Source organism: Manacus candei, unplaced genomic scaffold (assembly GCF_025592945.1).
Source record: "Manacus candei isolate 608988 ecotype Guabito, Panama unplaced genomic scaffold, ASM2559294v1 h1tg000047l, whole genome shotgun sequence".
NCBI classification, from domain to species: Eukaryota; Metazoa; Chordata; class Aves; order Passeriformes; family Pipridae; genus Manacus; species Manacus candei.
In genome coordinates, this window is record NW_026138095.1 from 1,199,260 (window position 1) to 1,222,307 (window position 23,048).

At 66.7% G+C, this 23,048-nt stretch overlaps 6 protein-coding genes across 10 annotated transcripts; 2 read left to right on the plus strand and 4 right to left on the minus strand.

Moving 5' to 3' along the window:
* The first annotated feature begins 185 nt into the window (after positions 1 to 185).
* TSPAN10 (tetraspanin 10) lies at positions 186 to 1,984 on the plus strand. Its single transcript, XM_051797412.1, has 3 exons — positions 186 to 390; positions 792 to 1,384; positions 1,478 to 1,984. The coding sequence occupies exons 1-3, from the start codon at positions 328 to 330 to the stop codon at positions 1,782 to 1,784; spliced, it is 963 nt and encodes a 320-aa protein (XP_051653372.1). The 5' UTR covers positions 186 to 327; the 3' UTR covers positions 1,785 to 1,984.
* Positions 1,985 to 2,278: 294 nt separating this feature from the next.
* Positions 2,279 to 3,962, minus strand: PDE6G (phosphodiesterase 6G). The gene is made up of 4 exons (XM_051797432.1): positions 3,502 to 3,962; positions 2,672 to 2,902; positions 2,556 to 2,596; positions 2,279 to 2,458 (listed from the first exon to the last, which is right to left on the minus strand). The coding sequence occupies exons 1-4, from the start codon at positions 3,825 to 3,827 to the stop codon at positions 2,382 to 2,384; spliced, it is 675 nt and encodes a 224-aa protein (XP_051653392.1). The 5' UTR covers positions 3,828 to 3,962; the 3' UTR covers positions 2,279 to 2,381.
* A 43-nt stretch (positions 3,963 to 4,005) lies between these two features.
* Positions 4,006 to 5,803, minus strand: OXLD1 (oxidoreductase like domain containing 1). Its single transcript, XM_051797445.1, has 2 exons — positions 5,739 to 5,803; positions 4,006 to 5,244 (listed from the first exon to the last, which is right to left on the minus strand). Exons 1-2 carry the CDS (start codon positions 5,781 to 5,783, stop codon positions 4,864 to 4,866), a joined length of 426 nt encoding a protein of 141 aa, XP_051653405.1. The 5' UTR covers positions 5,784 to 5,803; the 3' UTR covers positions 4,006 to 4,863.
* Positions 5,804 to 5,882: 79 nt separating this feature from the next.
* CCDC137 (coiled-coil domain containing 137) lies at positions 5,883 to 9,717 on the plus strand. The gene is made up of 6 exons (XM_051797414.1): positions 5,883 to 6,173; positions 6,591 to 6,721; positions 6,897 to 7,098; positions 7,370 to 7,452; positions 7,581 to 7,660; positions 7,798 to 9,717. The coding sequence occupies exons 1-6, from the start codon at positions 5,947 to 5,949 to the stop codon at positions 8,011 to 8,013; spliced, it is 939 nt and encodes a 312-aa protein (XP_051653374.1). The 5' UTR covers positions 5,883 to 5,946; the 3' UTR covers positions 8,014 to 9,717.
* Positions 9,718 to 9,822: 105 nt separating this feature from the next.
* GPRC5C (G protein-coupled receptor class C group 5 member C) lies at positions 9,823 to 16,534 on the minus strand. 2 transcript variants are annotated; one of them, XM_051797393.1, is made up of 5 exons: positions 16,189 to 16,534; positions 11,885 to 12,926; positions 11,081 to 11,175; positions 10,712 to 10,855; positions 9,823 to 10,543 (listed from the first exon to the last, which is right to left on the minus strand). In XM_051797393.1, the coding sequence occupies exons 2-5, from the start codon at positions 12,900 to 12,902 to the stop codon at positions 10,511 to 10,513; spliced, it is 1,290 nt and encodes a 429-aa protein (XP_051653353.1). In that variant the 5' UTR covers positions 12,903 to 12,926; positions 16,189 to 16,534; the 3' UTR covers positions 9,823 to 10,510. The 2 variants fall into 2 exon arrangements, with proteins under 2 accessions (XP_051653353.1, XP_051653354.1); XM_051797394.1 differs by lacking the exon at positions 16,189 to 16,534 and adding an exon at positions 14,226 to 14,447.
* Positions 16,535 to 17,701: 1,167 nt separating this feature from the next.
* On the minus strand, positions 17,702 to 21,162 carry GPR142 (G protein-coupled receptor 142). 4 transcript variants are annotated; one of them, XM_051797612.1, is made up of 3 exons: positions 20,996 to 21,162; positions 19,224 to 19,385; positions 17,702 to 18,784 (listed from the first exon to the last, which is right to left on the minus strand). In XM_051797612.1, exons 1-3 carry the CDS (start codon positions 21,000 to 21,002, stop codon positions 17,928 to 17,930), a joined length of 1,026 nt encoding a protein of 341 aa, XP_051653572.1. In that variant the 5' UTR covers positions 21,003 to 21,162; the 3' UTR covers positions 17,702 to 17,927. The 4 variants fall into 4 exon arrangements, with proteins under 4 accessions (XP_051653572.1, XP_051653573.1, XP_051653574.1 ...); XM_051797613.1 differs by having other exon boundaries at positions 20,970 to 21,162; XM_051797614.1 differs by lacking the exon at positions 20,996 to 21,162 and adding an exon at positions 20,178 to 20,229.
* Between the last annotated feature and the right edge of the window lie 1,886 nt (positions 21,163 to 23,048).

The following is a 23,048-nucleotide window of genomic DNA, read 5'->3' on the forward strand; positions in this document are numbered from 1 at the left end:
CAACCGCAGCGGTTCCCCCATGCCGCCTCGGTGTCACCGCTAAATCAGTCCCCCATGCTGCCTCGGTGCTACACACACAGATGTCCCCCCCCGTGACGCACCGCCCGCTGTTTAGTTCCGCATGCAAGCAGTGCCCTCGGAGGGGCCCCCCCGGTTCTGTGGGGCGGGGGGGGGGGATCGGGTCCAGCTGTGGGGGCTCAGGGGAATCTGACCCCGCTGTGGGGGTGGGGATCGTGCCCAGCTGCGGGGCGGCACCCACAGCCCCATTTAAGCCCGCCCGCAGCCCCTCACATGATGGGAGTGTGACTGGGGTTTGGGCACGAGGTGATGGCGCTGAGCAGAGCCCGGCTGTCCCAGCCCCACGGGGAGAGCACTCGGCTGCTGCCCCAGGTACGCCAGGGTCCCCACTCCCCTCCCACGGGACCCCCTTCCCGTGTCCCCCACATCCCCCCCCGACCCCTGGGTGCTGGCTCTGTGCTGCATCCCGCATCCCTGGGGACCTCCACAGGGATGGATCTGGGGGTCCCTGTTGGGGCAGGGGCTCTGGAGTGCATCCCTGTGCTCAGATCCCCGTGAGAACAGGGATGGGGTACCCTGCATGGGGGGGGCTCAGCAAAGGGGTGCAGGGTGACCCCAGGAGCCTGTGACAGTCTGGCTGTGGGACAGGGGCACACATGGACACTTCTGGGGGCTGTGGAACAGGAGCACACAGGGACACTTCTGGGGGCTGTGGAACAGGAGCATGTGGGGATGTTTCTGGGGGTCTGTGAGTGGCTCCTCTGTCTGTGCAGGTGTCCAGGCTGGTGGAGCTGCCCTACTCCTCCTGCTCCGATGACGATGCTGACGGTGTCTCACTGCCTGGGGACACGGCCGAGCAGGACCCCGGGTTATGGTGCCCCGTGCCCCCCAAACCCAGCACCTTCAGCCGCTGCGTGCGCTACCTGGCCTTCCTCTGGAACCTCCTCTTCCTCCTGCTGGGGCTGCTGCTCCTGGCCGTGGGGGTCTGGGGGCTGCTGGCCAAGGCTGCCCTGCCCGGGGGGGAGCGTGGGGCACCCCTAGGCTCGGACCCCATGCTGCTCTTCGTGCTGGGGGGGCTGGGGGCCAGCGCCGTGTCCCTGGCCGGCTGCCTGGGCGCCCTCCGTGCCAGCCCCTGCCTGCTCCGCTTCTTCCTGGGGGCCCTGCTGGCTTTTGCGGGGCTGGAGGTGCTGGGGGGGCTCCTGGTGCTGCTGGCGCGGCGGCGGCTGCGGGACGGGCTGCGGGACCTGCTGCTGCTCTGCCTCCTGCGCTACCAGGAGGACCCCGACCTGCAGTTCCTGGTGGATGAGGTGCAGAGGAGCCTCCAGTGCTGCGGCCTCAGGTCCTACCGCGACTGGGAGAGCAACCCGTGAGTGGGGGCTGTGGGGGTGAGTTGCGGGGAGACCCTATCCCTGCCCCCCAAACGTGTGTGGACCCACATCTCCCCACGTTCCCCCCACAGGTACTTCAACTGCAGCGCCCCGGGGGTGCAGGCGTGCGGCGTGCCGGCCTCGTGCTGCCAGGACCCTCTGGACAGTGGCTCCGTGCCCAATGCCCAGTGTGGCTTCGGGGTGCTGGCGCTGGGGGCGGCGGCGGCGGGCGCCGTGGTGCACGTGGGGGGCTGCGGGGCCGCGCTGGGCGCGTGGCTGAGGGGCCAGGCCGGGGCCATCGCCGCCAGCGCCGCCGCCCTGGTGCTGGTGGAGGCCGTGGGTGCCCTCATGGCACTGAGGGTGCTCGGGGATGTGGCGGCTTTCCGGGCATGGGGGTGATGGGTGGGGGATGCTGGGGGTTTGGGGACGTGCGGGGGGCTGGTCCGGCCCAAAATGGACCGTGTCAGAATCCTGAACCCATCCGTGTCCTTGTTCATCCCGCTGGTGGAGGCTGTGGGAGGCTCCACGGCACTGAAGGGCACTCAGGGACATCGTGGCTTTCTGGGTGTGGGAGTGAGGGCAATCGGGGGGTTTGGGACATGTGGGGGGCTGGTCCAGCCTCAAATAAACCTTGTCAGATGCCTGAACACATCCGTGTCCTGTCCATCTCACTATCACCACCAGTGTGGCCTCTGAGGGTGCTGGGGGACATTGTGCCTGGGGGGGGGACACACTGGGGATTTAGGGATATGTGGGGGGGCTGGCCCAGCCCAAAACAAACCCTGCCATTCACCTGAACCCCACCTCTGTCCTGTTTATCTCCCCATGCCGTGGGGAGACACTTTACCCCCGCCCCCCCAGATGGCGACATGACTCCTGCGCTCGTTTGGGGGTTCAGGATTTAATTTTTCCAAGCAGAGCCCCACTGTACAGATGGAGAAGCCTCTACCTACACAGCACTATGGGGCAGGTGACCCAACCAGGCCTGCCCCAGTCCTAGATGATGCCGTACTGAGCCAGCTCGTGCAGCTCCAGGTGGCTGAAGGCCTCCCAGGGACAGATGACAGTGATGTCTGGGGGGAGGAGAGGACAGAGGTTGTGGTGGGGTAACACACACCCCCCCCAGGCCCTGACCCCCCCGCTGCCAAAGAGGGGAAGGGACCCCCATACCTGTTCCCAGCCCTTCCATGCCTGGGATGTCGTCACCGAACCTGCAGGGAGAGAGGGAGTGTCTGGCCTGACCCCCAGGCAGCCCCCCCACCACCCCAGGGCCTGTCCCCACTCACCCCTGCACCCCCTTTTTGGGGGGTTTGCTTTTGAACTGCCTCGTCTGCCTCTGCTTGAACTTGGGGGGTCCTTTGCGGGGGGTGGCGGGACCCCCGGTCACCCTCGTGGCCGATTTCACCTCCAGCTTGGGGGGCTCCAGGCTCATGGCTCTGGGGGGGGCTGGCAGCCAGCCCCAGCTCACGGCGTTCCCTGCGGATCCGGCGCTGGCACGGGACAGCTGCTTGCACCTGCTGGAGGGGGAATGGGGGGCACCAGCTTCTCCTCCCACCCTGTGCCCCCATTCCCACCCTGTGCCCCCATTCCCACCATTCTCCCTGATTGGCTCTGAGGAGCCCCCTCCCCTCAACATTGCCTCAGCCCAGCTCATCCCGCTAATCCCCTTTCTCCAAAGGCAGAGAAGGGTGTCCTGGGGGGGCACTAGACCTGCTGCCACCCACTGGGGTTGTTCCTTCATCCCATGCACCACATTCCAGCATGGATTTGACACCTGAGACCACCCATGGCACTGCCAGGACTCCCTCCCCACAGCTCACCCCGGGGTCTGTGCCGTGGTGGGCAGCAGTGTGGTTTAGGGGTGGTGGGCACCCCAGGCTGGGCAGGGGGAGCAGAGGATGGCCCACGGGCTCCAGGCACCAGGAGCAGGAATTCTGCAGCACAAGACTTGGCTCTGGCACAAGGGGTTCAGCCCCACTGCAGAGCTCAGGAGCTGGGCACAGGCCTGGGAAGAAGGATCTGACCCAAGGAGATGCCCGGATGTTCCTGAATGATATTCCTGAATCCCATCAAAGCAACCCCGTGTCCCATCCCTTCCCAGGAACCCCTGACTCACACAGTCCCACGGTTCCTGAGGCCAGTGCTGCTCCCTCCGTCCCACAGCCCGGAGATGCTCTGGGGGGCTTTTCGGGAGGGAGATTTATCCTGCCCGGGGGTAATAGGATTATTTAGCTCCCTTCTCTCCCAAGGGGTAATCCGGTGTCCTTCCCCCGCCCTGGGTGGGGAGGGGGTGTTGGGATTAGTGCCGGTGGGACAGGCTGTGCCCAGCCGGGCAGCAGATCCCACACAGGGCGATCCCACCTCCTCCCCTGGGGGATCCCCCATTCCCCAAGAGATTCCCTCAGCGCCCCTCGCTCCCAGCAGGAGGGATGGGACCCCCATCCCAGTCTCCCTCCTGGTCCAGGTGGGGGTCCTGGCACAGGGGGTGCCCTCCCAGCACCATCCCTGCTGGTGCCCCCACAGGACACAATCCGGCTGGAGAGGGTCCGGCAGCCCCTGCCCACGGCCGGTGTCGCTCCAAAGCTTCCCTAATCCAGCACTAAAGCAATTAAAAACGGAATAATCTCAGCACACTTTAATTGAACTTCAGCCCCCGCCACTAACTGCAATTAGTTGGGCTCCAGCAAATAGGATTAGAGGGGATCCAGGAGTGTTTTCCATGGAGAACAAGCTACTTCCGTGGCAGAGAGCAGGGCCCGGCTGTTAATTTGGGTTCATTAGCGGGCGACACTCAAGGGCTTGGTGGGTCCTTGGGGAGCTCATCCTGGGATGATGGGGGGTCCGTGGGGGTCCTGATGGCTGTGAGTCCCTCAGGATGGAGGGGAGGGGCGCTGTGCCAAGTTTAGGGGTTTTAAGACAGAGGCAGAAGGAATCAAGGAAGAAAAGGCACCGTGGAGAGCAGGATGTGACACCAGGGACAGGGAAAGTGTCCTTGACATGAGGCTGCTGCTTCCCACGTGCTTGGGGCCACACGCTGCCTCTCACGGGCCCTTCCCATGGAGAAGCCCCTAAGAGGCTTATGGGGAGGGGTCCAGCACAGCCCTCCCCCACCAGGGCACGGCCAAGGTGCTTAAAATCCCCTCAAGGTGCTTAAATTCCATCCAGGAGTGTGAGGAGGAGGGCTGGGTGTGAGGGGCCACCCAGCCTGCCCTTGGCAGGGATTTGCCATCCCAGGGGGGGGGAATAGCATCCAGCTCCTGGGAAATCCAGGGCTCAGGACAGGCCTGAGCTGCTGCCTGTCCCCAAGGGCAGGATCCTCTGTGGCGGGAGGTGACACGGCCTGAAGTGACACCCCTGGGATCCCTTGCTCAGCACACACCAACAAACACTATAAATGATCCCAGACCAGACCCCTCCACCCAGCCTGGAACAGCGGCCCTGGGGCTGTCCCCTGCCGCTTTGGGGGACCTGGGGGGGCTCAGTCCTTCTTGGAGCGCAGCCTGATCTCCATCCTGAGGATCATTTTGATGTTTTCATCCTCCACGTGCTGCTCCACAGCCTCCAGGGCCCGGGCTCCCCCATCCCGGTGCCGCTCCAGCAGCTCCTCCACGTACCCCACCCACACACAGTTGGGGCAGCCGGTCCCGCAGCAGTGTGTGGGCGGGGGGGGGACTGGGGGGTCTGCAGGAGGGACCCCACCATTGCCACCGGGGGTGTCTATGCTGCTGTCCCTCCCTGGGGTGTCCGAGGAGCTGCTGCCCTTTCCCGGCGTGTCTGAGAGCTCCCGGAGGCTGGAGATGTTGGTCGGGTGGGGGTGCGGGGTCCCTTCTCTGGGCACTCCCCCGGCGCTGTTTGGGGGCTGCAAGAACAAGACCCCCCTCATTGCTGATGCCAGTCTGGGGGACACGGGGTGTGGGGGGGGCAGCCCTGGCTGCTGCACCCCCAACTCAGCCCCGGGACCCCCCTCCCACCACCAGCACCCCCCAGCAGCTCCCTCTGTCCCCCCTGAGCCCCCTCATATCTTCCCCCATAATCCCCAGACCCCCCTCCCCAGCACGCCCTTGGTCTTCCCATAGCCCCCCCCGCCCCAACACCCCCTTGTCCCTCCTCAGTCCCTCGCTCACCCCCACGCCCCATTTCCCCCTTGTCCTCTCATTCCCCCCCAGCATCTTCTCCCCCCCTCAGCCCCCATCCTATCCCCAGCCCCTCCTGTGACCCCCCAGAACTCCCGTGTCCCCTCACGTCTCATCCCCAGCACCCCCTTGTGTCCCCCCCGGACTCGCCGTGTCCCCCCCCGTCCCCAGCACCGCGTTGTCCCCCCGCGTCCCCCCCGTCCCTCCTTTCCCCGCTCACCCCCCGGGGCGGCCCCGCCAGGCCCCGCGCCCCCCGCAGCAGCATCCGGCCCCGCCCCCTGCTCGAGTGACAGCTCCCTCAGCCAATGGCCGCCCGGCACGGCCAACGGGGTGGGAGTTAAGGGGAGGGAGCGACCAATAAGGAGCAGAGGGCGGGACCGCGAGTCCGGAAGTGGCGGCGGAGCGGCCACGTGAGGAGCGGCGGGGACATGGCCCGGGGACCGGGACCGGGACCGGGACCCGCCCGGGGACCACGGCAGAGACCGGGACACAAACAGGGACAGAGACCGGGATCGGGGCAGAAACAGGGCCGGGGACCAGGATCAGGACAGGGACAGAAACCGGGACCGGGACAGAGACCAGGACAGAAACCAGGACCGGGACAGAAAGCGGGACCGAGATCGGAACATGGACAGGCCATTCCGCGGCGCAGCAGGTCAGTGCCCGCGGGATCCGGTCGGGATCGTGCCTGGGACATGGACCCCAGGGGGGGTCTCAGGGCGCAGGTGGGCCCTGGCGGGGGTCCCACACTCGAAGGCTGGGTCCTGATCTCTCCCAGTGCCCGGTTCCCGATGTTTCCCCGTGCCTGGTCCTGATCTCTCCCCATGCCTGGGTTCCGGTGTCTTGCTGTGCCCGAGTCCTGATGTCTTTCCATACCTGGATCCCGGTATCCTGCCATACCTGGGTCCCGGTGTCTCAGTGTCCCGGTCCCGCCGTCCCAGTGTCCCAGTGCCTGTGTCCTGGGGTTCCATCCCCTGAGTCCTGCTGTCCTGCCATGCCTGTGTCCCGAAGTCCCAGCCTCCAGCTCCTGGTACTTCCCTGCAGGCCTCTCACTGTGCTCATTTCTCTGCAGGAAGGAGAGGAAGGTGGACAACATGAAGCCCAAGCACCCCGAGGAGCAGGAGATCCCGTTCCGCCTGCGGGAGATCATGCAGAGCCGCGAGGCCATGAAACGCCTGGGCCAGGGGAAGAGGAAGGCAGCAGGTGGGACACGGAGGTGGCCCGAGCAGGTGGCTCAGGGCCTGGCCCAGGAGCCCATGGCACAGCTGGAATCTGCCATGGGAGCTCCTTGTCCCTCTGGTGATGTCCTAGCCCTGCCCTGGCAGCAGGAGGGACCCTGGGGTGTCACTGCTGCAGTAATGTCCCCCCTCTCTCCTAGAGAAGAAGCAGCAGCAGAAGCCCAAATCCAAGGGGGACATCCCGGTGCCCAGGTTCCGGAGGGGGAAGGGGGAGTCGGAGCGTTCCTACATCTGCCGCATGGAGCAGGAGGTGCAGCACGTCCTGTTCCTCACTGAGAACCAGCTCCAGCGGGAGCCTGAGCGGGAGGACACAGCCCCAGAGAAGTCCCAGAGGAAAAAAGAGTGAGAGCAAGGCCATGGGGGCCGGATGGGGCCAGCCCAGGCCTGTGGCCTGTCCCCCTGCTTGGTTCTGCAGGGCAGGTCTGGCACTGGCAGTGGCTGGTGGGGCAGGTGGGGGGCTGTGGACCCCCTCTCCATGGATTTGGATCTCTGGGAATGGAGCCACAAGCCTGCTTCACCCTCCTGGGGGGCGAGCTGTGGGATTTGTGGGGCTCCTGTGGGGTAGGGACTCACTTCCTTGCTCCCGAGCCCTGGCCACAACGAGGCTCCTCAGGTTTCAGAAAAAGAAGCTGGAAAAAGCTCGGAAGAAGAAGGAGGAGAAGAAGGCGGACATGCTGGAGAAGAGCCTGTTCCAAGGTGGGGCTGGAGCAGGGTGGGCTGGAGTGACCCCCAGCCCTGGGGGGCAAGCACATGGAGGGAGGGGATTGGGAAGCTGGATTGGCACATCCCCGGGGGCTCTGACCTGACTCTAGTTTCCCTCATAGACACGGTGGCGTTTGGGGAGGTGGTGACACAGCCACCCACCATCACCTCACGGCCCCGGGGACGGGGTCCTGCCGAGCAGGTGAGCTCTGGGGGACAGTGCCACCCCCCCGGGTACCTGCAGGGCTGGGGTGGCCTCAGTGGCCCGGTGGCAGCTCCTGGCAGCGCGGTCCTGGCGTCTCATCCTTCATCCCTGAGCTGTCCCGGCTCTGCCCACAGGCTGGACGGAAGCAGCTCCTCCTGACACCTCGGCTGGGCCGGAGCCAGGCGTCCCCCGTGTCCCCCGTGTCCCCCGTGTCCCCGGTGATGTCCATGGCTCGCCGGCGCATCGTGGAGGAGGAGCGGGCGCGGGTCATCCAGGCCTACAGGGACATCCAGAGGCGGAAACAGCTCCAGCGGGAACGTTCCCAGGCTGGGCACAGGGCCCCGCCCTGAGCCCACCCGGAGGGGCTGTGCATTCCTGGTCCCTCTGCAGGGACCCCGGGACTCGAAGGGGACATTGTTGTGATGCTCTCCTGTTGCTGCGGAGCTCTGGGACTCCCACAGACTCCCCGGAGTGGGGTCCCTGCGGTGCCATGGACGTGCTTGGAGTAAAAGTGCCAGTGGGAGCTGATGGCATGAGCATGTCTGTGCTACAGCCCTGCCCGAATTCCTTAGGGACTGCTGTGCAGGCAGATGGCAGTGCCAGGCATGTCACTGTCACCACAGGCTGGCCCTGGCAGGGCTCTGGTGAGGGCAGGACCCTCGTTGCTCAGCCTTGAGGAGACCCCAGTGCGTGGCCATGACCCCTCCAGCTCCAGTCGTCAGGGGGAGGAAAGCAAGGCAGTGCTGAGGACATGGAGCATCCCACAGGGCTTACCTGCACAGTGTCACCTCCCTGTGGCGTCACCACTCATGGCACTATGGAGACCCTGGTCTGAGGTCACGCCACCCCTGCCCTCGGCACCGCTGCCTGTGTGCCCCCCTGGCCCTGGCAGACCCCTGATGACCCCGGTGCCAGGTGTGCTGCTACATCCCCACCACTGCACCCACACCCCCACCGTGCCACCCGCCCCATCCGTGTGATGCCCCCCGGCAGCCCCTGGCTCAGGGCCCCGGCGAGGCTCCGGGGCTGCTCCCGGCGTGGCTCAGCCGTGTCTGCCCTCACCTGCCCGCACAAAGGCCCCGCTGTTCCACGGCCCCGCCGGCACAAAGCATTCCCTGTTGGAGCGGGGCTGCGGCCGGCGCTGGCGGCACCGGTGGGATCCCGCGCTTCCGGAGGGGCTGGGCATGGGAGGGAGCCACCGGCAGCTCCGCTGTCCCCACGATGCTGAGCAGGGACAGTCTCTACTGCCCTGCTTTTCGGGGTCACCACTGTGCCCCTGGGGAGGTGGACAGGCCTTTGGGGTGGTCACGCTGGACCCCACTCTGCCACGTGGTGCCAGTGGCTGGGAGGAGGGAGCACTGCGGTGACAGTGGCCCTGGGGACACCGAGTGCCTGGCGCTGCTGGGCGATGTTCCTTCTGCCACCCGGCACCAGGTAAACACAGGTGCCAGGTAAACACAGGTACCAAGTAAACACAGGTACCAAGTAAACACAGGTACCAAGTAAACACAGGAGCCAGATAAACACGGGAGCCAGGTAAACACGGGTGCTGTGGGGGGGAACGACCACATCCCACTGCAAACACCCGCCTCCCACGGCTGTGTGTCTGGAGCCGGGAGCGTGGGCGTGTGCCAGCCAAGGGCACGGTGGGGACATGGCATGTGCCACACTCCCACTGTGTCCCCCTCATGCGGGCACTGTGCAGGGCACACGTGCCCGCTGGCAGCCCCTCCACCGCCATCCCGGCTCCGGCTCCGGCTCAAGGAGAGCAGGTCACCCGCCTGCCCCCACGGAGCCATTCCAGCCCTGAATAATTCATGGCACCGATGGCCGCAGGCTTCCTGCCCAGAGGAGGAGGAATGGCTGTGGAGGGGAAGGCAATCCGAGCAGGAAAACCACCGCGACCTTGGCACGTCCTCCGTGCTGCGCTGCCTCCCGCCCAGCAGCCCATCTGCCCATGGGATCCCGGCCCAGCCGCCCTATCTGGGAGGGCTGGGCACACTGAGGCCCCTACCCTGAGCCCCCCTTTGCTCCCTGTCACCCCCCAAAAGGGGAACGTGGCACTGAGCCTGCAGGCACCGTGGTGGGATCAGAATGGGGGAGCAGCCGGTGGCACACCTGGGGACACCTCCCATCACGGGCCACCTGTGACAGCACCGTAGGAAAAACCACCTTTATTGGGGTGACCTGAAAAAAAATGGGGAAGAGGAAAAACAACAGAGAAAGCCGCAGGAAGGGCGAGGGGCCCAGCCCCCTCCCCAGAGGGGCTCCTGAGCCCTGAGGGGGGAAGGCACCAAGAAGGCAGCTGGAACTGTGGGGCCCCAGCAAGGCACTGATCCCCCAGGCCCCCAGCAGCCCCCCTTCCCCAGCAGTGGGGAAACCGAGGCACGGCAGGAAGCAGAGCCAGGGACAGCTTTGTGTCCCCTCACACCCCGTGGTGGGAGGGGGCCAGGCCAGCTCAGGGTCCCCAGGGCTGGTGGGGTCAGCGTGGAGCCGGGGGCTCAGTGCCCTGGGTGGGGGTCCCACCAGCTCCCCAGCTTCAGAGGGTCCATGGCCCAGGGGGGACGGGGTGTCCGTGCATCACAAAGGCAGTGAGCCAGTCCTTGAGGCAGGCTCTGGGGTCCGGGCAGAGCTGGCAGCTTGCAGGTGCCATGGCCAGGTGGGACGGGCAGGTGGGAGCGCTGGCTCTGGGGCCGTATCCGGGCATCCCATTGGCAGGAACTGGCTCTGGCTGCTGGCCAGGGTGGGATTCACACGTCAGGGCAGGATGAGGCTTGGCGAGACCTCGGGAGCAGGACGGAGGGGCCGTGGCTGTGCCAGTGCTGCGGGACCTGTGCCACGGGGGCTTCACCACCGGTTCCTGCTGTACGGGGACTGCACCTGCGGGCAGAGCGAGGTGGCACAGCAGTGGCACCAGGACTGTGGCTCCTGCACCGGTGGCATGTGCACCCTGACCCACCGGGGGTCTCTGGGTGCTGGGCAGAGCCATCACCATGGCAGGCAGATTTTGCCCCTGCCATGGCCGGGTGCCCGCTGCTGTTCACCCACCTGGAAGTTCCGGGTGTCCCGTGGGGTGCCGACGTGCCGGGCTTGTGCTGCAAAGGCGTCCTCGGCTCGGAGCGTGGAGCTGGCACTGCCGGGTGCCGGGCTGGTGGAGGCGCGGGGCAGGATCACGTCGTAGGGACCTTCACTCTGAGGGACAGGCACGGGAGGTGTCACAGCACGGGGAACACCCCCAGCCCCACAGGGTCCCGGGGGAGGAAGGCTCAGAGGGTCCCCACCCTGTTACAGCAGCCATTGGGACACAGGGGTCGTGGCAGCCCCCACCCCCTCATCCCCTGTCCCCCATCCTGGCTGCTCCGGTTGGAAGCCCGATAGGATGTGGCTGCCCCCAGTGCCACCTGGTGTCACACTCACCATCCCCTTGTGCATCAGAGCCATCTCGGTGGGCTGGTACACGCTGGTCAGCAGCTGCCCGTTGTAGCCGCTGTACGGGGACACCGGTTTCTTGGCTGCTGAGACACAGGGACGGTCACCACGGAGCCACCCCCCTCACCGGGGCTCCCTGTACCTCGTTAGCAGGTTTAACGAGCTGACTCAGCAGCTCTGTGCCTTTCCCAGGGACACTCCTGTCCCCAGGGTTGGCATCTCTGCGCTCCAGGCGCAGCCCCTGCGTGGCTGCGGTTTGTTATTGTAGGGTCTCGTGGGTGCAGGTGCTGCTCGGGGGGACCCTCCCTGCCCTGTGGGGTACAGACACCTGGTGCCCGCCCGTGATGCCCACTGAGGTGACTGTCACCACCCCATGTTATTGTAGGGTCTCACGAGTGCAGTGTCTGCCCGGGGCAGAGGGCCGGGAGCCGCGGGCACCCCACGCTGGGGAGGGAGCACCCAGCGCCTGCTGGGCTCAGCCCAAACTGGTAGGCCCAGCCCGGCCAGTTCTCGGGAACCACAACAGGCGTCAGTCCCTGGCAGGTCACTGCCAGACGTCTCATCACCCACCCACTGCTGCCACCCCCGGTGGGGACATCCCTGAGGGTCCCCATGAGTGAGGGTCCCTGGTGCCTGTTGGCAGCTCCACCACGGGGCAAGAGGGCCCCTGGTGAGCCCCAGTGTCCGCCAGCAGCCCTGCCATGGTGTGAGAGGGTCCCTGATGAGGATCCCTGGTGCCCACCAGCAGCCCCACTGTGGGGTAGGAGGGTCCCCGTGAGCCCCAGCACGCACCGAAGGAGGGCTCATCCATGGAGAAGGCTTTGTTCTCCACGAACATGCTCTGGGACTTCTGCTCCTTGAGGATGGTCTCGTAGCCCACCCCGCGTGTGGGGTAGCCGTCGTCCTCGAAGGCCTGCTCGGGGCTGCGCCGCGTCACGTGCGTCACCTCGGGGATGACGTAGAGCAGGAGGAAGGCGCAGGCGTTGCTGACCAGCGCGATGGCCAACGTGGGGTCATCCCAGCCGGGCTTGTGGCCGGCGCGCTGGTTCCCATAGAGGTACATGACGGTCCACGCCACCCAGATGGCCACGGAGAGGCCGGTAGTGGCCAGGATGAAGGCGCCGTGCTTGCGCCAGCGGCCGTAGCGGCCGCAGAGGGCCGGCCAGGCCGTGCCGAAGGCGGCCGCCAGCAGGAACATGACGTAGATGAGTGCCATGACAAAGTCAGCGTCCGCCAGCTGGCACGGGTCCGGGGGGCCCTCCAGCCGCGCCACCGTGATGAGCAGCCACTCGGCGTTGATGATGACCTCCACCGAGGCAAGGGACAGGGCCACCGCCAGCGTCACCCAGCCCCGCGGCGCACGGTTCCGCCGCGCCAGGAAGTTGAGGGCCATGGCGTGCGCCAGCAGGCAGGAGAAGCAGATCCCGAAGAGGACACCGAAGAGGAAGCGGCGGGAGGTGCAGGTGGAGAAATCCGGCCCCACGATGAAGTCGAAGGTCAGGCAGAACAACCCGAAGGTGCCCAGGAGGAAGAAGACCTGCGTGGCCACCAGGCTCTTCTTCTGGGGGTCCTGCACGAAGGGCAGGCTGGCCACCAGCACGATGGTGAGCACGAAGGTGGTCACCACGCCGAGACTGGCCACCGCCTCCACCGCGATGCCCCAGCCCGCCGAGAGGTCGCAGAGGTTGTAGTAGAGGGAGGAGAGGCCTTGGCTGCAGCCCGGGGGTGGGGTGGGCTGCAGGGTGGGCTGCAGGGTGGACTGTGTGGCCGCCGTGGGGAGCAGGGCCAGCAGCACGGCCGCGGGCTCCATCCTGCACCGCGGCACCCAGGGACCCTGTGGGACACAGCGGGGTCAGGGCATGGCAACCAGGGACATGGATCAGCTCCTGGCTCGGAGCATCCCTGCCCACAGCCCTCCCCAGCCATCCCACGACAAGGAGTGAGGTCCCGGGAGCCCTGTCTGTGCCGGCCCAGCTGAGCCCACCCCAGCAGGGCCAGGGAGCTCCAGATGGGACCAGGCAGCTGAGTGTCCCCCATCGACTCCTTGCCTGGAGGCTGGTGGCAGCTGAGGGGAAATCTCTGTGCCCCACATGTTCCCTCCTGACACGGGAATTCTCTGGGGCTGTGCCCATCCCTGCAACTGGTGCCAGGAGCAGGCAGCATTGTACCCACTGGCTTCCTGGGAACACCGAATGTGGGCCCAGGCTGGATGGCAGAGGTGATACTGGAGGACAGGGCTGACCCTTTGCCTTTTCCCTGCATGCCACCACGTTCCTCTTTCCACTTCTCCTGTCCCACTTCCCTCCTCTGGCTCCGGGCACTGGCCCAGTGCAGGTCTCGTGTCCGGCCCACTGGCACGTAGGCAGCCGCAGCCTGGCACGGCACGGCACGGCACAGCCTGGCACGGCACGGGGTCCCGGTCCCTGTCCCCACTGCTGCCACCCAGGAGTGGGCACAGGGAAGAGGAGGCAGCAGAGAAGCTGCAGCCCCACTGCTGAGGGGAAGAAAGGGGGAGGACACCCCCGGCAAGCTGACTCCGGGGCCAGGACCCCTTGTTCCCCTAGGGGCACCCCGAACCGAGCACCCCCCCGGGATGGGGACAGGGACCTCGGTACGAGGACAGGGACCCCGGTACCACAGTCGGACAGAGTCCCCGTGCCCGCGGGTCGGACCGGCTCCACCGTGTCGGGATCGGCTGCTACCCCCGCACCCCCAGCGCAGCCCCTCCGCACCCCCGGCCCGGCTCCCCCGCGCTTCCAGCCCAGCTCCTCCTGCAACTCCCGCCCGCTCTCCCTGCACTCCAATCCCGCTCCCCTTGCACCCGCCACCGGTTCTCCTGCACCCCCGTTGGCTTCCCCCGCATCCCCGCCCGGGTGCCCCCGCACTCCCGCACCGCTCCCCCCGCGCCCTCTCCCCGGTTCCCCCCGCACGCTCCCCGCGCACGCCCATCCCGCACCGTCCCGGTGTTTCCCGGAGCTCTCGCCCGGTCCTGGCGCCGAAACTCCGCCTGAGCCGCCCCCGACCCTCCGGCCGGAGGAACTGAGGGGGCGGACGGGACCCGGTCCCTTCCCGTCGCGGTTCCCGGTGCCCCCCCCAGCCCCGCAGGGCTCGCCCCCGCCCCAGCCCCACTCACTGGCCGCAGCCCCCGGTGGCCGCCGCTCCGCTCCGCTCCCCCCGCTCCGTGCCCAGCCGAGCCGAGCCGAGCCAGCCCCGGTGCCGCCGCACCGTGCGCCTGCCCGGCCCGGCCCCTCCCCGAGGTGCGGCTCAGCCCCGGGAGCGCGGTCGGGGCCGGCCGGGACCTGCCCCGCCGCACCGGGCGGGGGCACCGGGATCCCGCCCCGGGGCATGGAGGGGGCTGGGGGCGGGAGCACAGCCCGGGCTGGGGGGGTGGAGCAGGGGGGAGCCCACCTGGTCATCGGTGTGATGAGTCTGTGTGTGCGTAGGGGGGAGGTGTCTCTGTCATCAGTGCGATGAGTCTGGGGGAGTCTCAGCCTGCCTCTGCTGAGCGCTGCCCACGGGGAGAGATTCTCAAGGGACAAAGACAGAGTAGGAGGGGCTGTGTCACCCACAGGGGGCCCTGCACCGGCCTCCGGTGGGCTGGGGGGTGGGAGCCGGGAGCGGGGCGGCCCCGCCGTGTAAGGATACACAGGCCTGGAGGGGCCTCCCGGAGGAATGTCAGCTGACGGATAAAGCTGGAGCCCTTGGCAGGACAGTGGGACCCAGAAAACCCCAGAAAAGCCCCGGAAAAGCCCTTCCTGTGGAGGGCTTGGGGCCAGGGCAGCCCCAGCCTGGAGGCACCGACAGGGCTCGGTGGTCCCTGTCCTGACAGGGGTGGTTGTAGCCCTGAAGCTGGGATGGGGTACCCCACAGACCCTGGGGATGGGGAAATGCCCCAGGAGATTTGGGGCACCCCTGGGAGAGGTTCCCAGGCTGCTGCTGCTATTTCGGGAGGGTGAAGCACAAGGGCAAAGGATGCAGAGGAAAGTTCAATGTGCCTCTGGCAGGTCCTGCCCCAATCCAGGCCGAGGTGGAAACAATCCGGGGAGAAAGGGTGGCTGAGCAGGAGCCAGCACAAGGACTGGCACCTGCCAGAGCCGGCAGCATCTGTGGCACAAAAACTGGCACCCACCGGAGCCAGGGGGGATGGGATGGTGTGTCCAGGCTCAGTGCTTCGACCGCTGCCACCCTCCTGCCCTTCTTCCTAAAGAGCCTTTGGCATCAGGATGGTGTTGGGGGTTGGATCATCCCTTCCTGCCCTCACAGGGCAGGGCAGCGCAGGCGAGGGGCTCTGTAGTGGCCCCCTGTGCCTCAGTTGCCCCAGGGATTTGGAATGCAGACTCCAGGACTGGATAGTCCCCGCTCTCTGGGCAAGGCTGAGCCTTGGATAAGCGGTGCCGGGAGCAGAGGCCGGCTGTCCTGCCGCCCCCACACCGGCAGCCCGGCCTCTCCACCGGCTGCTTCCTTCCGCCGGAGGGTTTCCCGGCTGCTGATTCAGCACGAGACCCCCGTGACCCCCCGTGGGGCCACCGGCAGGCGTCTGTCCCGCCGGGGCTGCCCTGTGCCTGCCCCGCGTTCGCCTTTGTGTCCCCCCCCCATGGAGGGTGATTTCCTCATCCTCTTCCCATGGGAACCCTCACATTCTCCCATGGTGGGTGATTTCCTCCCCCCTTCCCAGGGGTACCCTCATTTTCCCCCCCACAACAGATGATTTCCTCTCCTCTTTCCCGTAGGGACCCTTCCCAGGCTTCCAGTCCCCATTGTTTGCTCCTGGGGTTTTTGTAGGTCCTACAGAAACGCCCCACCATGCTGTGGGGTCAGTGGGGGGTTATGTCACCGAGTGCTGGGACTCGCTGCCCTTGGTCCCCTCCCGGGGTGGTGGGTCCCTGGTACGAACCTTCCAGCATGGGCAGAGCCCGATCCCAGTTTCCCTGGGTGGGCTGGGAACCACAATCCCAGTGGTGGGACTGGGCAGAACTGGTCCTTCCAGCACAGAGGCCACGGTGAGGGGCTGGGATGCCACTCAGCACCGGGATCTGGACCCCGGCCAGCTCTATCCAAAAACATCGACACGCCGGGCGCATTTTTTCCAGGCTTACCTTTCCTCGGGAGCCGCAGGGACGGGTGGCTGGCACGGCTGGCACGGTGGCACCGCTGGCTGAGCCCTGTCTCCGCGGTGGCTCCCCTCGGGAAGGCGAGAGCCGTCCCTGGAGCCGGCGGTCCGGGGAGGTCCCTGTCGCCCTCCCAGCGCCTCCCGCAGCCCCGGCCGGGGCTCGGAGCCGTTTCCACCGGAGCCCCTGACGCCGTCAGCACATTTCCACCTCCTTTGCCAAGTAAATAAATACGCACCGGCTGGCACGGGGGGCTGGTGGAAATCGGGGGCGCCGGAGGCAATCCTGGAGCTCCCGCCGAGGGTTTCTGTGTCAGCCGAGCCCCCTGGCCCGCGGCCCCTCAGCCCCTGCCCGCCGGGTTAATAACTAATCCCTTCCCGGTCCTGCTCTCCTCACGTGCCAGAATTAATGGAGCGAGAACCTCACAGGTACCCCCCGCGCCACCGGGTCGGGCTTTAACCCTGTGCCCCGGTGCGGATCCGGCCTGGGATGCGGTGACATCCCTGGAGGGGTCTGTCCACGCCGGCAATGATCCGGGTGTGAAGGCAGGGTTGAGGGCGTGTGTGGGTCAGCCCCACATCCCCGGGAAACGCTGCGCCCCATCCCACCCCTGGGTGGGCACAGCCGGGGCTTGGCGGGGTGGGCAGGGGGGGGGGTCAATGGGGTTTGGGGGGTGCCTGTGTGCCCTGCCAGGGCCAGCTGAGCCCCTGCCCCCCTCCCAGCACCCCCCAGGGTCTGTCCTGCTTGGTCTCAGGAATTGGAGCGGAAAGCCTGGACTGTTTGGGGGGATTACACTAAGGACTTTATGGGGAATTAGAGTGGGGACAGGGCTGGTTTGGGGGACTGGGGGTGCCAGCTCCTGTCCTCTAGGCAGTCCCAGCTCCTCAGTGTCCCATCCCTGCCCTCTGGTGGCAGCTGGGCCCAGCGTCACACCAGATTGGCACTGGTGTAACTGGGCGCACCCCATGCAGGGAGGCATCATGAGCCCCCTCCCCTGCAGCCGGTGGGAGATGCTGCACCCTTGTGTTTGGGGGACACCCTGGGTGCCCTGTGGGGGCTGCAGCCTGGCAGGGACACCCCCAGGGGTTGTCAGGTAGGGGCCAGGAGATGGAGTCTTACCATGTGTCCAGGCCCCACAGCTGGGGTCACTGGACCTCGTGGGTGCTCCCTGCAGCACCCCCCGGGCAGCAGGGCGGGGGCACCGGGATGGGCAGAGGGACCCCGTGCCAGGGGTGCTGGAGCAGGGTGTCCCCGTCCCATCTGCCCGCAGGGAGCCAGACCCAGGTGGAGTTCTAGTGTCAGCACGTCAGTTTACGGCAGAAGGACCATCCCGTGGGCTCCCAGTAGGCACCGTGTCCTTGTAGGTCTTACAGGAGCTCAGCTGTGCCCACCACCCCTCACCACAGGCAGCCATGCCCCCCGTGCTCCCCCGAGCTGGGGCACATCCTGGATGAGTTCTTGGGGGTCCCAGTGCTCTGTGTCCTGAGGGACTGAGCATGGATAGGGCTGAGCTGCCCATCCTGGTGGGGCTCAGGGAGCAGGCAGGGGATCCTGGGGTGCTGTCACCAGGCAGGGCACCCCAAGGGCCCAAAATGAGGGGCTGGGCACAACCACCTCCTCCTGCCACCACCAGCATTAACCCTGGCTCCGTGGAGGTCTCCCCAGGTCCTGATGTGATGGGTGGGGCTGGGTGGGCACTGGGACCCCCAGCCAGGCACTGCCCTGGCTCAGAGCGCGGTGCCGGCCAACAGCTCCAACGGTTTGCGGGCCGGGGGTGGGAAGTGGCCGCCGCCCCGGCGGGGGGGGCCATGCCGGGGGGACCCCCACAGCACCTCGCCCACCGCGCGCCTGAAGGTCTGGCTGACGAAGCAGTAGAGGAAGAAGTTGAGGGAGGTGTTGAGCATGGCCACCATGTTGGCGATGTCCAAGGCCAGGTGCATGCGCCAGTCCCTCCTCACCGAGGCCACGTACAGGTGGCACATCATGACGACGGCGCGGGGGGCCCAGAGCACCGCGAAGGCGGTGGTGACGGCCAGGAGCAGCGCCGTGGTCTTGCCGCCCCCCGCGCGCCGCCGCCGCTTCAGCTTGAGGATGATGACGGAGTTGGTGGCCAGTAAGATGCTGCAGGGCAGGAAGTAGATGGTGACGCAGTGGAGCCACTTGAGCGCCGTGTCCAGCGCCGTGGGCGGGTCGGCGTCACGCCACATGTCCAGCCACCAGTAGAAGGGGATGCCGGTGGCCAGGGCGGCGGCGAACACGGCCGCGATGATCCTGCGCGTGCGCTGCGGGTACGACACGGCGCGGTAGCGCAGCGGGTGGCACAGGGCCACGTAGCGGTCCACGGTGAGCAGCACGGTGACCCAGGTGGAGGCGTGGCTGGCCGTGAACTCCAGCACGTTGACGGTGTGGATGAAGGCGCTGGGCACCGCCCGGGCCAGGATGGCCGTCTGCAGGATGAAGCCCATGAAGATGACGAAGACCTGGATGAGGATGTCGGAGGTGGTCAGGGCCAGCAGGTACCAGTACGATGACTTCTTGGTCCTGGTGGCCAGGCGGGACAGGGCCACAGCGGTCAGGATGTTCACTGGAGGGAGGGGAGCGATGGGCGGTGGTGAGACCCCCCCCTGCAGCACTTGGGACCCCAGGGGTGCCCAGGCTCCAGCTGGGGGGGAGCTATAAATATCCCGGTGCCATGGGGATTTGCTGAGCTGATTAATCTCTTCTGTGTGTCAGCCCAAGCAACACAAATACCATCTGTCCCTGTGGTGGTGGCACCTGCCCTGGGGCTGGGCAGCACAGCCGGGCACTGGGGCCGGATCTGAGGCCAGGGCGGGGGGAGCAGGTTTGGTTCCCCCACCCTGAGGACTCTCCTCCCCATCCCCAAACTCCCTGGGGTGATGGAAGGCTGGCACAGGAGCTGAGGCTCTGCCAGCAGCCGAGGGCACAGAGCTCAGCACCCCTCGGAGGGGCTCAGACCCAGGTGGGTGTTGCCCCTGCACCCCCTGCCCCCCCAGCCCCCTCACCTGGCAGCCCCAGCCCCAGCAGGACACTGTAGTACACGACGGGGACAATGCCCACCAGGCAGGGTGACCGCTCCGGATCTGGCTCCGGTCGTGCTGCCACACCAGCCGACGACACCGCCGTGCTGTTGGGCACTGGGACCGTCATCTTCTGCCAGGGATCGGCTGTGAGGGGAGACGGGAGCATAAGGGGGATAAGGATCCTGGTGGTACCTGGGCAGGAGGTCAGCCATGACATGGCACTGGGGGCTGGGGGACAGGGACCGTCACACCAGCGTCCCCAGTGGGTTGGATCCTTGTCCTGCAGCATCCATGGACAGTGGGCAGCTCCCAAATGTGCCATCGCAGGCAGACTTGGGGCTGCTGCTCCCAACAGAGGCAACGCACCCCGAGCCCCCTGTGCCATGTCCAGGCTGAGCTCCCACCACCAGAGCTGCTCCTTCTTTATCCCCCAGCCCCTTTTTTGTAGAACATCAGGTTAAAACACCATGTTCTTGGGCATCTGCCAGGAGGGGGAGGCTCTGGCCCCCAGCCCGGGCTGAGTGCACTCGCTGGGTCCCAGCGGTGACAGGGAGGACCCAGAAGTGCCAAAGGGGGGTCTCAGCTCTGCCAAAAGGGGAGTGCCCATCTCCAGGCTGCCAGCGTGGTCCTTTGCCAGCTCCTCAGGCCGAGGGAGCAGAGCCAGCTCCAGAGGCATCTGGCAGTGGCCCTGCCCACGGCCCTGCCCGTATCCTTATCTGTATCCGCATCCCTATCCGTATGTGTATCCGTATCCCTATCTCTGCCCGATCCCTGCCTTATCCCTGCCTTATCCCTGCCCTATCCCTGCCCGTGTCCCCACGCCCACGCCCCGTGCCCGGATCGTGCCCACGCTGCCCTCGTCCATTCATAAAGTCGGCCGGCTCCGCCCCCTCCCGGGACCTGCGCTCCTATTGGATAAAGGGAATTAGGCCTCACCCAATCAGAGAGGAGTTCTCCAAGGATGGTGGGGCCAGGGCTGAGCGCCGCGTTCTGATTGGTCAGAATCCCCCCCAAATTTTCATCTCCCGGGGCACCACGACCCCGGGTCCCGGTGCCGGAGGAGGGTGCGGGGTCCAGGGCGGTCCTGGGATCGGGGATGTGGGGGAAGTCCTGAGCTCAGGGGTGTGCGGGGTGCAGGGGGGTCCTGGGATCGGGGGATGCTGAGGGGGGCCAGGGGTCGGGGGCTGGAGGGTGCAGGATGGGGTCCTGAGCTGGGGGGGGGGTGTTACTGGGCACCGCTCAGCTTCCAGTCCCACGGGGACCCCAAATTGCTCCAGGCCCAGTCACTGCAGACCCCCGACGGCTCTGGGGTGGGGGGGAAGTCAGGTCTCTCTTCAGGACCCCCACTGATGGATCTGCTCCCCCAGCAGTGCCCGAGGAGTGTGTGGGATCCTGGGGGTCCCACCCCCCCGGCCCTGCGACCCTCGGCCCGGATAGAAGTGCCAATCCTGAGCAGAGCCCGGGGGGGAAGAACCGGAGGATGGAGGAGCAGAGGGGTGCCAATTAACTTCAAATTAGCTCCGGCTGATCAGCAGGAGCGAGTCCCGTCCCTCCACGTCCCCCGTGGAACTGGGGCATCGATCGGCTGCAGCCGCGGCGGGAGCGCCTTTAACCCTTTCCCAGCCCTGATCCCCTTTGTGCTGCTGGGGGGGCGAGTCTGCTCTGGGCCCTCCTTTGCCCTCCCAGCCCGGGGTCCCACGCCCCAAACCCTGCGGGACAGGGACTCACACCTCAGTGGCCCCAGTGCCACTCACTGGGCATGTGGTGCCACTTTTCCTGGGCCCGGAGAGTCACTGGTGTCCGTGTCCCACTCAGTGGCCGTGTCCCTGTCAGTGTCCACGTCCCTGTCGCTGTTCGTGTCCCTGTTGGTGTCTGTGTCCCCTCTGGTGTTCGTGTCCCTGTTGCTGTTCGTGTCCCTGTTGGTGTCTGTGTCCCCTCCGGTGTCCGTGTCCCTGTCGGTGTCCGTGGTCCCACTGGTGTCTGTCCCCGCAGGTGGCTGTTTCCCGGTTGTCGTCTGTGTCCCCACCGGTGGCTGTTTCCTCTCTGGAGCCCGTGTCCCTTTTGGTGCCTGTGTCTGTGTCGGTGCCCGTGTCCCTGTCGGTGCCCGTGTCCCCTCAGGCACCCACAGCATGTCACAGCCTCCCGGGGCGCGGGACACGGGGCGGAGGGAGAGCAGTGTGGGCAGAGCCACGGGCAGAGCCGCGGGGTGGGCTGGTGGGGCACAAGGACGTCACCGGGCCCGGCAGCTCCTGTGGGGGCCAGGGAAGGGCTCGCCTGGGAAGCTCTGAGTGGCTGTGACACAGCTCATCCCCACCCCGGAGCAATAGGGGTGGTGGTCTGGGGAAAAGCGGGTCCAGGGTCCACGGCCATGTAAGGGGACAGGATGTGTGCACAGGGTGTGACGTGCGAGTGGCACACAACTGTGAATCCACATGCTGCCCCTGTGTCCCCGCTGGGTTCTGCCCAGGCTGTTCCCGAGTGCCCACTGCCAGGACACCCTGCTCAAGCCTCAGTTTCCCCAGCAGCACAGAGAGGGGTGAGCTGGCTGGTGTCCCCTGCCTGTCCCTGGGGCCACTGAGGAGACTCCCACCCCCTTGGTGCCCCCCAGCCTGCAGGGTGGTGCCCTGGCAGTGCTGCCTGGCACAGGTCGCTATGGTGAGCCAGCCCTGCACTGCCTCAGCTGCAATCTCCGGGCCAGCATAGCTTCTGCATCACCTCAATGGGGGCTGGGAGATGTCACCCTGTCCCCTGATGGCCCTGAACAGCAGCCCCACAGTCCTCTGTGCCCCCCATGGCCTCTGGGCACCTCACCCCATGACCAGCCGATACCCCTGTGGGGGATGAGGGGGTCCCTGGGCTGTGGGTGCTGCCCAGGCTGGCACAGTGACGGTGGTTCACCGGGCACACGCTGCCACAAGCTGTTGTTTTTTCAGGCGGGGGTGAAATGAGGCGTCAGAGGATGCAGTGAACCGTGAACCGGCTGTGCCACACCGGGGCCCTCACCCCCTGCTCCACCACGGTGAAGGGACATCCACCTGGGCTGGGCACTCTGCTGGCACCGCACTTATGGGGGTCCCCAGCCCCGCGAGGGGACAGGGCTGGAGCCCCAGCCCCATGGCCAGTACGGCACCACCGACCTGCCTGTCCCTGCGAGGGGATGGTGAGCTCTGGGAGCACAGCACGGGGGTGGCTGGGTGGTTTGTCCCCAGCCCCTCACCCTGTGTGTCAAGGCCAGATGCTGCTCCCGCCCCCTCGGCAGCTGTGGCAGCATCTGCCCACGCTCACCAGCTCCCACATGTTCCATCTAAGCCCGTGTCCCAGCCTGGCTGTGCAGTGGGATGGGGCTCCTCAGCCTTGCAACCCACGTGAGCCCAAACCTGTCCTCAGAAGCCCCCGTTGGCACCACAGGACCCCCGGCCCTGTGGCAGCACTGGCGGCACCAGCTCTGAGCGCACCAGGCTGGACCCAACACACAAGAACTGGGAACGGTTCATATCCCCCCATGGCTCTGGCACTGCCGAGGTCTCGGTGTCTCCCTGGACGTGTCCCCAGGAGTGGGGGGTCCAGGCACTGCCCCTCGAGGTGACCTGGTGCAGGGTCTCTGGGCTGAGCACAGTGCTGGGGGAGCCCTGGCTGTGGGTAAGGGGCTGCTGTGCCCATGTGAGCTGGGCTGCCCCCATCTTGTGGGGTCTATACCCCTGCCTGTGTCCCATCTGGGGTCCCAGTTCTGGCTCCCCACTCCCTGGTGCCACCGGAGCCACAGTCAGAGTGGGGTACTCACCTCTGGCAGTGGGGTGGGGGCACCCA